The 17,090-nt window shown below is 39.3% G+C and overlaps 1 protein-coding gene across 1 annotated transcript in view; it reads left to right on the top strand.

Moving 5' to 3' along the window:
* ulk4 (unc-51 like kinase 4) overlaps positions 1–17,090 on the top strand; it is a gene marked incomplete at both ends in the record, with an annotated part of 70,914 nt that overhangs the window by 28,601 nt on the left and 25,223 nt on the right. The window contains 9 exons of the mRNA XM_083898732.1: positions 2,859–2,992; positions 3,245–3,366; positions 3,496–3,552; positions 3,672–3,723; positions 5,226–5,320; positions 7,398–7,449; positions 9,099–9,288; positions 10,206–10,298; positions 16,205–16,253. Of these exons, the coding sequence (XP_083754858.1) occupies positions 2,859–2,992; positions 3,245–3,366; positions 3,496–3,552; positions 3,672–3,723; positions 5,226–5,320; positions 7,398–7,449; positions 9,099–9,288; positions 10,206–10,298; positions 16,205–16,253 (844 nt within the window). The remainder of the gene's footprint in view (positions 1–2,858; positions 2,993–3,244; positions 3,367–3,495; positions 3,553–3,671; positions 3,724–5,225; positions 5,321–7,397; positions 7,450–9,098; positions 9,289–10,205; positions 10,299–16,204; positions 16,254–17,090) is intronic.

Below are 17,090 nucleotides of genomic sequence, written 5' to 3'. Positions count from 1 at the left end.
TCCTAGACCAAATCTAAGACAATATCTTGTCTCATATGGTCCTACCATACTTCCACACACAAACCGGACCATAATTAAACCAATAAACAAAATTTGCAGGCTAAGGTTAAGCATGGAGTGATTCATCTTTAAGATAAAATTACACTTGGTACAGTTTTGTGTTATTTAAAGCAGCCTGCTTGTAGACGTGGGACATTCTTTATAAGAATGCTGCCTAGGGTTGTTGGCAAGACACATGTATTCTGTGTGACCTCTGTGCTAACTAGCACAGCAGCTGTGGGAATTGCAATATAAATGTACATACCCTGGACATTCAGTCTATAATGCTTCATGTTGTAGCATTAGCGGAACTTCAGACGGTTCATTAGAGCTGGTTGTCCTGTGTTTCACCCCACTCTAACTTGCAGTGCAGCTGTGAATTTGCTCACATGTTCAGATGCATATTCATGATCTATAATACAGAATATATATATATATATATATATGCATATACATACACCCAGTTCCCCTGTTAATTTATGACCAGTTGGTTTTTCAGTTTGAAACAGATGCCCTAGATTACTGACATATGGATTCTTATAACTGTCTCTACGCTCTCTCTCCCTTCATTCCCTTCTGTCTTTTTTTTCTCACAAAGTTTTTCTTTTCAAAGAAATGCTTGAAGCTCTTTCTCAATCTCAGACTATTTTCTTCCTTTTCCACAAATGCTTGTCTTAAATTGCACTCCGGACAGATTAAATTTCAATTAAAAGACCAAGGGTACGGTTAATTTGAGTGGGGTTTGGTGACACCACCAGCAATTTCCGTAATAATTATTTGAAATCGCCAAAAATACATCGACTGTCTTAAAATATTGTATTATCTTTGTCCTATTTAACCAGAAAATGGCCCATTGTCAGATAGTGAGGAGATCTCTCACTTCACCATCAGTATAGTTAGACATTTTCCAAGTAATTTTGTTTTACATAATTATCCACAAAAACTATTACAAGCTGGTTTAAATTTATAAATACATAGCATTTCATCATCATTAATTTTTTCTCATTGTGTTTTCACACTGAAAATAATTGTAATACATTGGTTGTGGATTACATTTAGTGTTGTTACTAATAATATCTTGGAAAATCATTAGTATTCTAATACAAATTGTAATGTAAATGTTTTTGATTTTATCAGTAAAAATTTAATTTAGTCACCTGTTAGCATGTGTTTTTGTTATTTTCCTTTTAAAAACAGGTTGTTACAGTACATTTCATTTGTGCCTTCCGTCTGAACAATATATTATAAAGAATTATACTTCCCACATACACATTGCACTATATCTTCTCGAAGTGTGACCTAGAAATGGTATCTGGCTGAAAATGGTCACTCATTAGCAAGGCTACCTCATTTAGGATGTTTTTTATTAGACCCTCTTTCTCAACCTGAGAGACTGCCTCATGCCAGTGCATCATATGCTAGAATTTAGTGATTCATTTTGCATTCTCTTATGTAAATGTGAGGATAAAACATAACGGAACACACCCTCAATTTACACATAAGTCTGCATAATAAAGTTGTTTTTAATTTTCACTTTCTCTTCATCTCATTATCTCAGTCTGCCTGTCTTTCACTCTTACACAAAAGTATTTTCTCTCCATCTCTCTCCTCTCACTTGCTCTCCCTCTGTTCACTGTGTTAGAGCTGTCAGATTTGACCCGCCTGTCTCTCTCCCACCGAGCACACTGCCTGACTCAACCACACACACACACACATCTTTCCCTCAGTCCTGCTTTCACCCAGGCACGCTGTTTAATTAGCTGCTCAGTGGTGTGAAAATGTGTGTGTGTTTGTGTTTTTGCCTGTATAAGATAAACCTATGCAGGGCTCACTGAGGAAGTGTCAGGATTGCCATTGGGAGTGGAGTGAGATGACTCTCAACAGACACAGTCTTGCAGTCACACACATACAGAATGGGCCACGTGTAGGTCAGGTGGGTGTGAGTACTTTGTAAATCTCCCATAGTGACTGACAGAGAGGTGGCAAATTTGTCTCTTTATTTAGCAATCTGGAAAGATGGCTGCAAGACTAACAGAGGACGTCTAGCAGAGAGACAAATAAGCAGACAGCGTGCATGCATAGAGCTGGGTAGAGAGGCAGACTGGATAACAGCACACATACTTGCACAGTTGATGGAAAGTTAGACTATTGTATTAATAAAAACACACATTGTATTTGAGGGTTATGTACAAATATTCATGCTGCTTTGAGGATTGAAGTTCCACCGCCACAGTGACTCTGTGACGTGGTATATTAACATCTGTCCTCAGTGATCTGATCACATTCAGATCACACTAAGTACAGGTCTGAATGGTCCCAATACATCCTCACAACCAATCACAGAAACCACGTTTAGAGGTTGCTTGCGGATACATTTGTCCACAGTCCTGAGCTGCCTGAATTCAGTCCATTCTCGGGAAGGAAAAAAAACATTCAGCAGTAGATGGGATGAACACATCTTGTCCCCACCCACCCAGGCTCTGCAACTGTATACACACAAATGCTCCCTCAGTCAGACCTCATTAGGTCTGCTTGACAGAGCCAATTCTCAGATGAAGGATGCAGCATACAAATAATGTTACATCATTTCTGTTCACAAATAATACACGGAGGCAGAATAACAGCAACAAGCAACAAAACGGTATGCACTGCAGCTTTAAAATGACACTAATGAGAGCGTAATGCAATGAAACACCAAAAGCAACCAGCCTGAAAAACATCTGACATTGAGTCAATGGTAATACTACGCACAGATCTTAAAATGACTAACTTATTCGTTTTAGTGTCATGTAAATGCATATGTGTCTTTTTCTCTTTAGACTTGTCATGTACCTGGAGAGAGACCTGTGCAGGGCCACACCTCTCAAAGCAAACCCCAGCCAGTCAGGATACCTGTCTCAGTGTCTGGACGTACTGATTGGACATCTGTGCAGCACTGCACCACTCATACTGGGTAAAGACACAATAATAGACTCATGCTCACAAGGAGAGAGAAAACGAGAGTAACAAATACCCCTCTACATCATAATACCTGTATATATTTTGTGATTCTGTAAAACCATTCATAGAAAATCTTAAATCTTATTATTTTCAGCAGTGGTGGGACAATTAGTGGAGAAAACTGTCAAATCATGTTCAAAATGATCCCACTAGCCCTTCACTCTCATTCTCTCACGTCTTACCTTTTCCTCTGTACTCTTCATAGGTGATGTCTTAGGTGCATTGAGAGATGTGATTGGGAGAAGACACCCTTCTACAGCTCAGAGCAGACAGCTTAAACTCACCTTACCCACACTGTCTCTTGTGCTGGAACTTCTTTCATCACAGGTATTTAGGAATGCAAGGAACCTTCTTTACTAGAATATCATTTTCAATATTATCACCAAAGATAACTTACCAGTACCTAACATCATAACTCTATTTTCCAAAAGTTTACCGGTGTGTGTCTTTTCTCAGGTTTTTCGGTCTAAAATTGTTACTGAAGACTTTCTGGCTCAAACTGGATTGCTGCTTGTAAGTATATAGATAATGTTTTGAAAATGTTGCAGATAGAGTCTTCATTAGTGACCACACAGTAAATAAGCATGTTTGTATTTTTAATTCACATGCTATTTTGGCATCTTTTCTCCCAGAAATATGTCTCTTCCATAGAGTCCAATGAAACAAACCTGACCAGTGCTGTGGGTGAGTTACCTTTACTACAATGACAACACATTCATTCATTCACTTTATAGGTGCCTGGGCAAAGAACAATGGAGCAAATGCATCCCTGTTAGTCATTAGTCATTTTTATGGTTTGGCGAGCTCAGTTTTTGTCTCCTCCATGGAGTCCATCATGTTACACAGCCATGCTCCCACAGTTGGTCACAACAGATAAACCAAACACTGGCTCTGAAGTGTCCATTTAAATTTTTTGGCCATCATAGGTTCTCCCAGGCTTGAAATGGGAGGCTGAAGCATGGAGAATTTTCAGTGCTTACATTCCCCTTATTGCCTACAAGTCAACAGTGTTTGCAATGTACACACTCAGCGCAAGTTTAATATGTGTAAGATGAGGAGAGAAACCAATACATACATCTTGAAAGAGACAGATGTGGCATTCATTATCAAATGTGTATGTGTGTGCACAAGGCAAGTTCAGTCAGTGTACAGCCTGCAGGGAAGGAGGAGGAGGCAAGTTCAGAGTAGGAAGTCAGCCAATGCATCTGGAATGGCTGAGGGGTATCTACATTATCAATATGGATGGTTTAATACTCCCTTTTCTACTATACTGATATTACAACCTTGAGTAGTTATCGATATTAATACAAGTCCAATACAGTTTCTACTTTGAAGTACTAAGCTTTTAAGAACACTTTTGTGCTGATGCATTAGCACCCAGCCGTTTCAAAAAATATTCTGCTCCTATAAAGAAGAAATACAAACCCATAACAGGACTCTCTTAAAACGCAACTGCCAATTTTTGTTTACTTTCAACAGTCTGTGATAAGTAAAGTATGTATGTGATACAGGGTTGTTACAGGTGACCAGTATACTCACTTCAATAGACTACACTACACCACTTATACACCTGTGCTCAATCACGTGTGTCAAAAAATTAAGATTGACTCAGAAAAGAAATCACTGTGTGACCTGTCCAGCACCATACAGGAGTTTAACATCACAATTTCTAAAGAAATAATCATTTAATTGGGGACCCAAAGAATTTCCCTGGACCCATACAAATAAGCACATCCTGGCACTCACTGCATTGTTCATAATGTCGCGACGCCTGCTGTACTACACTTACATGTTGCATGTTACATGATCTGCAGACATTCATTAATATACACTTTTATTTAGCAAGGTCATCAATTGATACAAAGACCTTAAAATGCAGTGCTCTTTGCAACTTACTCTCTCAACTTTGAGGTAAATACAATAATAAACAATACATTCCCCCTTAGAATGCCCCCTTTCACCTCAAATTTTCAAAAGGTCCGCAATGCCATCCCATCTACTCGGTTGCTCTGCTCACTTTTAGTGTTTTTTTTTGGTTTTTATTTATAGAATAACTCTGTTTATTGTGTTGGCTCAAATGCAACACATCCAGATATTGATGCAGGGTATTTAGTTTCTGGTCAACCTGTGGGTCATCCTCCATTTTTTTATTAAGGAGCTTATTTCTTGTTTTTATTCCCTTCTAGGTGCAGCAGTATGTGAGGAGCTGATCAGGACAAGTCTGTCCATCGTGAAAGTCCTGAGTCAGCATCAGGCTGTCATCACTCCACATCATAATGTTGTAAGTATGCATTGCACACCAGCGAATATGCAGTCTGTCTCCCTATTTGTCTGTCTGTTGTAGTTTTACTGTAGTTTATCTGATGACTCATTGCTTAGTGAAGGCTATTAAAAAAGATTAGGTTAATTTTAGAATGTCTCCATGAATACATACAATGTCAATATCGTATAGTGGCCCTCAGTTTAATATGCACTGTGTCTTCCACTGTGACGAGCGAACACACAGTCAACCTGTGGGCTATTAGGCAAGACACTAATAAACTATTGAACCAACTGAATCTCATCAGATGTCTCTCTCTCTCTCTCTTTCTTTCTCTCGCTTTGTGTGTGTGTGTGTGTGTGCTGTGATGGAACACTGAGATTGTGTTTAATGACTATTGACGTATGGAAGTGGAGAGCAGCAGGAAGCAGACAGGATTGAGGGAAGGAAAAGATGAGAAATGGGCAATAGAGGAAAGGAGCAAAGAGTAGTCCTGCTGCTACTGTGAGTCAATAACACAGGAAGACACTTTAATTACCATCAGCCAGCTTAGATTAGCTTTTATTGCCTGCTGGACAAGACCTACTCATGTTTAAGTTAGTTTACGTCTGCATCCATTGAGTAAAGTTTGCAGTAGAAGTTTTGCCTGTCTGTGTGTGACTCATAGGCAATACAATTAAAATTCTATACATTGTCTATTAAGTGTACACAAGTATTGCTTACCAACAGCACATGTTTACCTTCAGACCACCTGTTACCAAAATAGGTAAGATAACAAGTACATAGCAATATTGCTCCTCTTCTAGTCCTGTGAAAATACAGATAAAATAATGATAGTACCTGTGTAGGGAGAAAACTATTGCACCATTGGACAGCCTGCCAATAGACTATATAGAGAGTGAAAAGATAAAAATGTGGAAAAGAAAACAGAAAAATGGTGAACATACAGTACCATACATAGATAATGTTCAAAAATACGCACAAGATTTATTATCTCTCCCCATCACGCACACACATACACACAAAACACATGCACACGCACTCTGCATCCAGTCTTTTGATGGTTGTGATATTAATACACATGCCATTAAATGGTGGGCACCATCCTTTGTACTTTTCCTTCTCTGGTTTTCAATGTAATGACCTCACACACACACTCATTCTGCATTAGTGTTGTTTCTATGGTAATCATGCAAATTCATTCAATACAGATTCATGCCTAAATAAAGGCTTCGACAGTTGCGGAAGTACATTTGAACGTGTGTGTGTGTGGGTGCGCGTGTGCATGTGTCAAATCAAAGAAAGCACTCAATAGTGTATTTCCATAGTAATTTGATCCTCTGTGACAGTGGTTTATGTGCCTGATAGCCTGAGTGAACACAGTGCTGTGTCTTCTATTCATTCTCATCTAAAACATATTTGTTTTTAAATGTGCTGTATATTAAGTAAGTTTTCAGAGGCAAGGCTAAGATACCTTTTTTGATATACCTTTTTATTTTTTTTGTTTTTTCAAATAAGTGATCATGGGACTAAATAAAAAAATAATGACGTTCCAGAGTTAAAATGTAACATATAAACAAATGTCTGGTGCATTTAAACCATTGTCATATGAGTTCACACAGCGCTGATGGAGGCGATCAGCTCTCTCTGTTTCTCAGTATAGCAGTGTTTTAATCTAGCTCTGCGACATTACCCTGCACTGCACACAGTCCTGTGTGCAGTGCAGGGTAATGTCGCAGGGTAATGTCGCAGGGTAATGTCGCAGTCCTGTCCAGACAGATTGAGAAAACAGCAACATTGCATTACTAAAGTGAGACAAGGTATGACTGAAAACACAAAGAAGTGACCACAAATTAGTTTCAGAAGTGAATTCTACTTCTCAAAAACCTGTTTGTACATAAACAGTAGTTTATAACCTTTTCCAGATTTTTACAAATCGACAATTCCTAATACTGAGGGTGTCATCCTTTTTGTAAGGCAGTTTGATGATTATGGCATTAGTTAAAATGTGTCTATTTTTGTTTGTGATGGTAACTGCATTGTCAGATCAAGATCTGATGATGTTTTAAAACATTTGGTCTCTTTCTGTCTCCTTGAGGTTGTGGATGCCATCCTGCCTCCTCTGACAACGCTGGCTTTCAGCAGAAATGGTGAGACAGGTGGTGTGAGAAAGAGAGAGAGGAGTGAGACAGAGGAGATGTGGAAATGTCAATGTCAAATGTTACTAAGGAAGGAGGCAGTCAGCAAAAAGGCAGAGCTAAGCAAATGAGAATGAGTCGAAGGGAAGGAACAGGCTTAGAAATATATTGGCCAACTTTGCATCCAAATTTGTTACATGTCATACTCCCCTTTCCCCATGTTTTCTGTCTGTTTCAAACAGAAGAAAAATGCCAAAAACAAATGAATAAAAACACTGTAATACACTGATAAATACACTTACCAGAATGTAAACACAACAACTTTGCCTGATTTGGGTCACAAATGTGTGTGGGTTAGAGCTTAGATTGGGCCCAAAAAATCTTAGCCCGACCCGAGCCTGTGCGCATTGTGTCCGAGCCCGGCCCGGCCCGACACACTAACTGTAATTACGAGCCCGAGCCCGAGCCCGATTTAAACCTGACAATTTTTTAATACGTGAGCCGTAAATATACACGCACATCCACGTCCTCCCCACAGCAGGAGCTTGTTATACGTGCTGCCACAGTCTAATTTACAACAATAACAGAGCCGCTGAGATCTGCTTCCATGAATGCAGATGTTGCTAATGACGATACGCTTCCTGGTTTTTAAATGATGCGTTCATGGCCACCGGTTTTTACACCTTCACACAATACGACGTGCTTTAACATACCACGCGACCACGACAAGGGTGAAATAACACAAATGCTTGATCAAGGGCCCGACCCAAGGATAGTGGCAGGAAATATTGACCCGGCCTGGGCTCGGCCAGAGAATCTAAACTCTAGCGTTGGTTTTCTCCAGGACTTCCTCCCACAGTCCAAAAACATGCAGATTTGGGGATTAGGTGAATTAGTCACTCTAAATTGACCGTAGGTGTGAGAGTGTGAGTGAATGGTTGTTTGTCTCTATATGTGGCTATCTACCTATCGCCCTATGACAGCTGAGATAGGCACAGCACCCCCCGCGACCCTCCTGTGGAGGATAAAGCGGTAGATATTGGATGGATGTGTTAAAATCTGTATTAGTGAGCACTACACCTTTTCTTCCACCTGCCGGGTGAGGCACATCAAGACACTGATTAAATGGCATGATAATTGCACAGGTGAGCCCCGGTGACTGGTTTATCTAACAGAAACCCCTTCAAGTACAAGCAAAGCTTCACGTAGGGTGTTTTTAGGGGAAGCAGAGAACCTATACCAATATCTGGTAGGACAACCATTTATTGATTTTGGCCTGTGTAATATTGGTCCACTGTATATAGCCTTGAACTATTTATTTTTGTTGATCAAAGGTGTGTTTGGCTCGAAGGAACACATAAAGGGAATTGCTTTACATTTGGCCAGATACTGAAGCCTATGTGCTTGTATAGATCTGTGCTGTTGGAGTTTAGATGTGTGCGAAAACTCCAGACTTTGAAATCTGTAGCCTTTTTGCAGCAACATATTTCCTTGAAGCATAGACCGAGGCAAAGAGCTGCGGTTGTAACTCACTCTAGTTCCCTTAATCAACAATTTCCACATAGTTTCTAAAGCAAAAGACCGAATGTGATTTAAGTGTTCAATGTCACTGTTTTTGTTTAGTAAACTGACCTTTCTCTGTTTTTCCATGGCTATTACAGTGGAGTGGTCTGTCTTTGTTTTGAGGGTGCTGTCTGAACTCAGTCTTGCCCTGCTTGTCGAGGATGGTGATGGTCCTGATAAAGATGAGATGACAGAAGAAAAGAAAAAAAGAAGGGCAGCAGAAGAAATGGATGAAGGAAAGTCTTCCAGTCACATACTGGCCCTCATCACTGAATCCCTGCTTCCAAGGTTGGTCTGATTCGTTATAAAGTATTGACCTGATGTTGTGTTTACTGTTACTGTCAGAACAGGAAGCTTAATCGATTAAATTAATGGCATTTTTTTCCCCATCAATACAATATAAGAACGTTAAATATAATGTATTGATAGTGGCTTCAGAAACCTGTAATGTTTGCAGACTTAATTGTGTTAATAGTTGATAATGAATAAAAATATGTCTTAATGTGAATAAGTTGTGATGAGGCACTGATCAGGCATTAATCAGGCCAAGGGTTTCAAACCATTTCTAAAGCTTTGGGTGTCAGTCGAGGTGATTATACATGACAATATATTTGTGGATTTTTTCAAACTATTGCTGCTATTCTTTTTTTAAATAGAATGTACAGAACTTATTTTCTGTCTTGTTTTGTGGGTAATCATCATATTCATTTTTGATTGGGACAAGCAGATGTTGGCATCCAGTGGTTTGTGGAGAGCACATATAGTTCACAGAAGTTCACATCAAGACCGTTACAATAATACATAATTGACATTGAGTTTTGCAGTGTGTTTTTCCTCACTTAACTTGACATCTTCTACATGTGGATTTATACTGTGTCCTCTATACATTATTATTTTGTCACCCAATATATCTCTTTTCTCTTAGTGTTATGCTATGTTTCCTCTTGTTCACTTTTATTTCCACCCACATTTTCTTTCCAATTCCTCCCACCTTACCTCTCGAATTCTCTCCTCTGCTCTTCTTCCTACATTTCCCTCTTCTCTCCTCCTCTTCCTATTATAATTCTGGTTTCCCCCTCCCCCCTTCTCCACTCTCTCTTTCCAAATATGTTCTAGTTTGTTACACTCTGTTACTAATAATCAGAACAATATATTATTAACGCTACAAAAGCCAGATGATTTTACTCGTGAATGTTTGTGTTTAGGTATGAATCTCTTCTTGAAGCAGCAGAGCCCATTCCACTCTACGCTCTCAAATTGCTGGTATCAATGACTGAATACAGCAAGCAGATCTGCAGGTACAGTACACACACAAGTACTGTGTGTCACATACTGAGGCAACAAAACACCGTCAACACATCATAAAACCAGAATCTGACCAAACTATCTAGCTAACTGTATACATCGTATACTAGTTGTGTATTATGTATCCGTTAAAGTCATGCTGTCAAACTGATGCTCATACCTTCTCTATATATGGCAATTGAGTATTTCACATGGACAATACATGTGTTACCTGGAGATAGTTTTAACTCCACTATTGTTTTTCTTTTTCCAAGACCAAGCCTTGGTTGTGGTGTTTTGCAATCCTTGCAGGCTTGTACACTCAAATACACACAGGTACATTTTAGGCTCTCAGTGTAATGATTTGATGCCAAGGCCAGTCATTCCCAGTTCCCAGTTCTGTGAATCACTGCTGCTTTTTATTCAAACCCATGCTCACACAAGTACACGCACCATCATAAATGCAGACCCAAGCACACAAATGTACCATTGGCAGTGATTTATTCACCCAATACAATGCATACATATATACACAAATAATGATTAATTATTGACACAGCCGATGCGCATGTTCAGTGCCAGTAACAACATCAGCACACCTGCACTAATGCTAAAAAAAGAAGAAAAACGATTTTTCTCATAAAACCAATGTTTTCTTCTTTAGTAATCAGTTTAGTGGCAGCTACTGTGTAACATGCTGTATCAGCAAAGAGGTGTAACAACTTGACATATTGTGCTGATGTACTGTTTCCTGGCACACTTTCTGCTTACTCCTGAGGAGCTTTGTCATATAATTTACACAACACAAAGACAAATGATTGCCTCCAATAAACTGAAGTTCAAGGCTGCATAATGTTGAATTAATCAAAATTAAAAAATAGGCATTTTTCTTGGGTAGCAGTTATCTGACACCAACATATAATATAATATAATGTGATGTGTTGCTGTTGCAGAGAATCTGCTGATCCCTATTCTCACCATGAGATGACTCACCTGTGTGAGTGTGTGTGTGTGTGTGCTCCGATGTATGTGTGCTTGATAGATGTTTTCTGACAGCAGCTGTCAGTAAGTCTTGATTCTCTGGTCATCTGTCTCTTCTTTTCAGCATTTGACAGACACAGAAAGTGCAGGTGAAAGACAGAAGGCACAGTGAGGGAGAGAGAGAGTGAGAAAAACAAGAATTGAATAGAGGGACATATGGCAGGATGGAGGAAGGAAGTAAGAAAAAGATGGGGTGAGAGATTGAAGAAGATGACTGGTAAGTAAAGGTGGTCAAACTGACTCTTTGGAAACGCACAATTTACAAGCCAATGAAATGTCTGTTCCAAGAATATCCAGACTTGCGCCTGCCATGCAAACTTAACCGATTTGCACCATGTAAAACATGATATGAAGGACACTATTTTCATGTATTCCACGTTATCCTCCATATTCTGACCTCCCCAGTTACTTCTTTCCTTTACTTTCTGCTTGTTGTTCCTTTTTCCCCAGCTTGTTTGCATTAGCAATTAACAACACTTTATTTTTTGATATCTTGGTTTCATACGTGTGTGTTATGTATTATGCCAGTGATGACAGCTCCGTATCATACTGCTAACACACATTGAATTGTTGTTTTTAATACATCCTGTTTATTTAATGTCTTAGATCTAGAAAAAAAAATGCTTAATAAAGGTGGTATTTAAAGTTGATATTTTATTGTCAACTGACTTGACATGATAAGTGTAAACTCAGTCTTGTGACAATCCATTGCTCAGCTATAGATTTTGGATGTTTTCAACATCATCCATACTGAAACAGAGTTTTCCCTATATGATCTTTTCCATTCTTAAAAGGTTTTCAGGCATTCAAAAATTGCTGTGCCTGTTTGTTGCGCTTCAACACTGCCACAGAAATTCAACAGAAATAGAGAAGATGATGTGGAGCTTGTGCATAAAGCTTATGGTCTGTGTATGAGAACGAGACAACGATGAAGACGGGTTAAAGGTCAGATAGGTGGTATCGGTTATATACAAAAACAATTTTGCTTTATGAGATTTTTTTTCCATTTTCCCATTAAGTATTTAGGGCTCTCAAACGCCAATTCCATTTAGATAAAAAGTCGATACGTTACAAAACTTTTGTAAACTCTCCTAAAGTTGTTTTTCGTGTTTACTGAAAGAAAATATCTTGGGGGTGTATACCATTAATATGTGGGCCTCATTTCTTGGCTTTAAATCGAAGGTGCAGGGTATAACATAACAATGATGCAAGGCTGTGCATTTGACACATGATGCAATTAGGAACCTCATGAACCAAGAAGTAGTTGCTTCTCTTAAATTTACAAATACAAAAAAGGCAAGCTGCCTTTTATGCAACCACAGATGGCTCCGGCTAAACTGTAATACCTAATGCATTTCAAATTGTTTGTTTAGATTTACAACAACTGTGATTCTAAACCGTTGGTTTTTCACTTCCTTATTTCTTTCTCCTATTCCATCCACTTACTTTATCTGCTTCAGCCATAATTACTCAACAAACCTCTTATCGCTTATATCCCACTTCCCGTCCATCTCTATCCGTCACTTCCCAGAGGTCAACGTTCATCCGCATTGGAGAATAGGCCTCTACTTCTCTTATCAGTAATATTACCCCTTCTCGTCTTCATCCTTCTCCTCCACTTTCTCTCCTCATCTCCATCTTTCCTTGACACAAGCAGAGCGATGTGAACTTTTCAAATTGGTGTCACTTTTCTCCCTACATCTCTGTTTTTCTCTCACTTTTTTCCCTCTGACTTTATTAACAATATTTTTTACATTTTACCCTCTCTTTCCCTCATTCTCTTTCTCCCACCATCTCTAATTTATTAACATTAGTCCACATTTCTGTCTTTCCGTGTGCCCTCTCCCCACAACTCTCCCTCTATCACTGCAGTTATACAATCAGAAATTAAATTGCCTGGGTCTTGGTTAGATAAGTGTGGCTATGAAGCCAGCCGTGCGGTAATTAGATGGTAAATTGGGGACATTAACGTTGGGAAGGCAGCCTGCTGTCTCTCTCTACATTATCACAGCCCAGACACACCTTCAAACAACTACATTTACTATGACCTTTAGCCAAAGAACCTCACACTGGGTACTAATATGCGTGTGTGTGTATGTGTGTGTGGCCTTGCAGGTTTTAGTGTCCCTCATACAGTATCTTTGTGTGCTAAATGGATGTGGATGTGGCGTTTTCACACATGCCATGTTTATCAAGTATAAGGTTTTTTTTCTTGGTTTAATGTCTTGGATATTGCAGTGTATATCTACATACTGTATCTCCACATTGGTTGACATCAACTTGGCCTTGCAAAATTATTACATCATGAAATTGTCAGTTTGACAGCCAAATCTCTTAAAACCAGTGAATGGAAAGTGGAGTCATTAGGTCTTGACAAGTGGTTATTTTCATGTGTTAACTGGATGTCATTGCATTTTCTTTTCACTGGAGTGAATACATTCAAATACATTCCTTATGTGTGCGGAGGAGAGGAAAGAGGACTCGCCTCCATCGCATGAAAACACATTTACGTGTGTCATCTTTCTTGATAAGGTTAATTTGAGTACTTATAAACACTAGCATGTAACTTTCCTGCTTTAACTTACCCCTTTTTTTATATTACACATTAAATAACACAGTCCATGCTGCACTTTATATGAGCGCAATTATTTTTATAATTGATTAATCTATCAACGTAAAAAATATGTTCTCAAATGTCTTGTTTTGTCCACAAACCAAGACTGTTAAGTTTCCATATAAAGTTTCTTTGTTATATGGAGCAAAGAAACCAGAAAGTATTCACATTTAACTCCTTGGCTGCCAGCCATTTTCAGCGCACAACTCCCATGCGTTTTACAGCATTTTGACTGATTTTCCAAGAACCAAAAACAGTGTGTTCTATGACTATGTAAACACCGAAACTATCAAAAGAAAGAGTCTTCTTTCATCAGACGTCATTGGCAGTGAGCGGCTGTATTTGAATTGACGTCTATAGACATCATTGGCAGCCAATGAGTTAAGAAATCAGCACTATAAAAAAAAACATTCAAACCATCAATCGATTATGAAAATAGTTTACGATTATTTTGTAATTGATTAGTCTCTGCAGCCCTACTTTGTATTAATAATCATCATTCTTGGTGTTTGTTTTGTTATTGGCGGTGTTTTCAGCGTGATCTAGTTTGTTCAGTGTCTGGTGTTGTGCACAGTGCCCATTGATGTATGGCAAGTAGTTTAAAGGAGGTCCAGTTTATCATGTCACACTGGCCTGGTCTGTCCCCTTATCTGTCAGCCTGTCACTTACCTAATGTGAGGTCATCCATCACGTCCTCACACACACAAATCCTAACCAGAGTACCAAACAAAATATAAAATACATCATTAAATTCTGGATGCATTTACGCTGACAAGTAAAAAGGTAAAAACCAGAAATACACTCACTGGCCTCTTTATAAGTACACAGGACACCTAATAAAGTGTCAGTGTGTGGTCTTCTTCTTCTGCTGCTGTAGTCCGTCTGCTTTGAGATTCAATGTGCTGTGCATCCAGAGATGGCCTTTGGCATACCTTGGTTGTAATGAGTGGTTATTTGAGTTACTGTTGCCTTTCTATCATTTCAAAAGCAGTCTTGTCGTTCTCCTCTGACCTCTGGCATCAAGAGGGCATTTTCTCCCAGACAACTGCCACTCGTTGGAGTTTTACCCTCTCTTTCAAACCATTCTATTTGAAACCTTGAGATTGTTGTGTGTGAAAATCCTAGCAGATGAGCAGTTTCTGAAATACTCAGACTAGCCCATGAGGTACCGACAACCATGTGCCCCATGTTCCGACATTCACTCTTTATCTACACACAGTGAGTTAGGCCAAAAAAGACCCCTTCATATTTAATCTATGTAGACGGACATGTTGGACCACCACATGATTAAATGTGATGATAACTGAAGACATAGTGATCTGACTTGGAGGTGGGAGAAATCATTAAATGATTTGTTTTCAATTTTTGCATCACAATTCTCTCTTGAACGAAATAAATTAGGAAACGACCATAATCGGGAAAACAAATTAAGGAAAACAGAAGAATCGAAAGGATTCTTTTTGTTTGATCCCCACTGAAATGTGTTGTTCCATTTAGTATTGATAAATGATGCCAATACTTAGATGCAATTAAGTATTTAATGATCAATACACTTCTATAGGTAGCATCAGGCTGTGTACATGCTTGTTTTCATGATGCCTCTGTTCTCCTTGGTCATTTATATTCAAATAAATACCTCCAACTTAACTCATCACAGACTCGCACTCCACATGTTTCTAAATGGATGAACATGCTTTGTTGCCTTCAGTATTTTTATGCCTGAATTGTTGTATTACTTTCTCATACACACAAAAATGCATTATATGCTGACACACCACACCGCACAGCAACTGGAACCTTTATCAGTAAGACAGACATACACATCTCAGCTCTCTCTCTCTCTCTCTCTGTGTGTGTGTTTGGATTAATCCACATTGATATTTTTTTCATTTGTTTCTCACCTCCCCTGTCCTCCTTCTATCCTCTGTCCAAATCTCCTCCTCCACCACCGCATTTCACCTCCTTTCTCTTCATCACCAAATGTAATCTTCTCTTACTCGATGTTCCCCTTAAATCTCATCTCCTCTACCCGTGTCCTTGCTTCTCCTCTCTCACCCTCTTTTCACTTCATGTGCTCTCATCATGTCTCCAATTCTGCTTGCACCAGACAGGAGTCATTGTAGCGGAACTCCAACCATAATGAAGATGAAAATGCCCAGTGTGCGTGCATGTGAACAGTGCAGCAAATTGCCTCTCAATTAAATTAATTCTTCTCCTGCCTTTTTCCATCTCTGATCCAGTATGTTTTCTCTCACTCCCTTTCAGGTTGATCAAACACAGTGGGATACTACCAACGGTTTTTCAGCTTATTATGGTAAGAAACCAATTGCAGTTTAGTCTTCATTTAAACAGTCAGTAAGTCACTTGTTTGTTCAGTTACTCAGTCTGTAAACAGTCTTAAGCTTACAGTCACACTGGCCCTACGGTCAGCTGATGTTGAAAAATGTTGTACTCACACACCACATTAACTACAACTGACAAGCCACCAGCATGTATGTCCGACTTTCTTCACCAGCAGTGGCAGTAAGAATTGGTCATGAATTGTCGTAGTTGTATTTGTGTCCAAATTAAATCCAGAATGTATGGAGCTAAACAACCAATCACTGTGATCTCCCTCACCAGCGGGTGGGGGGCATCAATTAAACATGCTGAATCGGACGTAAAGTCGTCTGCAGGGCTGTGGTCGGTCAATAAGGGCCAACAATGCCACACATGCTGTCTTGAAGAGGACTATGGAGAGTCAACAACTGCCAGACAGCTGACTATCGGCACCTTGTGGCCCAAGCTTTACGATAAGCAAATCAAACAAAGTTATCTGCCATTTCTGTTCTGTTTTAATATAGCTCAGTTTTTCTACCTCCTTCCTACTCCTTCCTTTCACTTACTCCATGTCATTCCATAGATGTATTCAAGTAAATTAAACTGAGTGGTGTTGACCTGTGAGAGGGCTGCTGCAATTGACTGGCAGGTCAGGAGTAGAGGAGGAAGATTTTATAGACTGGGAATATGTACTCCACCATTAAGATTGAACACACACACACACACACACACACACACACACACACACACACACACACACACACACACACACACACACACACACACACACACACACACACACACACACACACACACACACACACACACACTC

This window comes from Microchirus variegatus (assembly GCF_963457635.1).
Source record: "Microchirus variegatus genome assembly, chromosome: 1".
In the NCBI taxonomy this organism is placed as follows: domain Eukaryota; kingdom Metazoa; phylum Chordata; class Actinopteri; order Pleuronectiformes; family Soleidae; genus Microchirus; species Microchirus variegatus.
The sequence above is the reverse complement of the archived record's forward strand: the minus strand, read 5'-3'. Positions and strand labels throughout refer to the sequence as shown.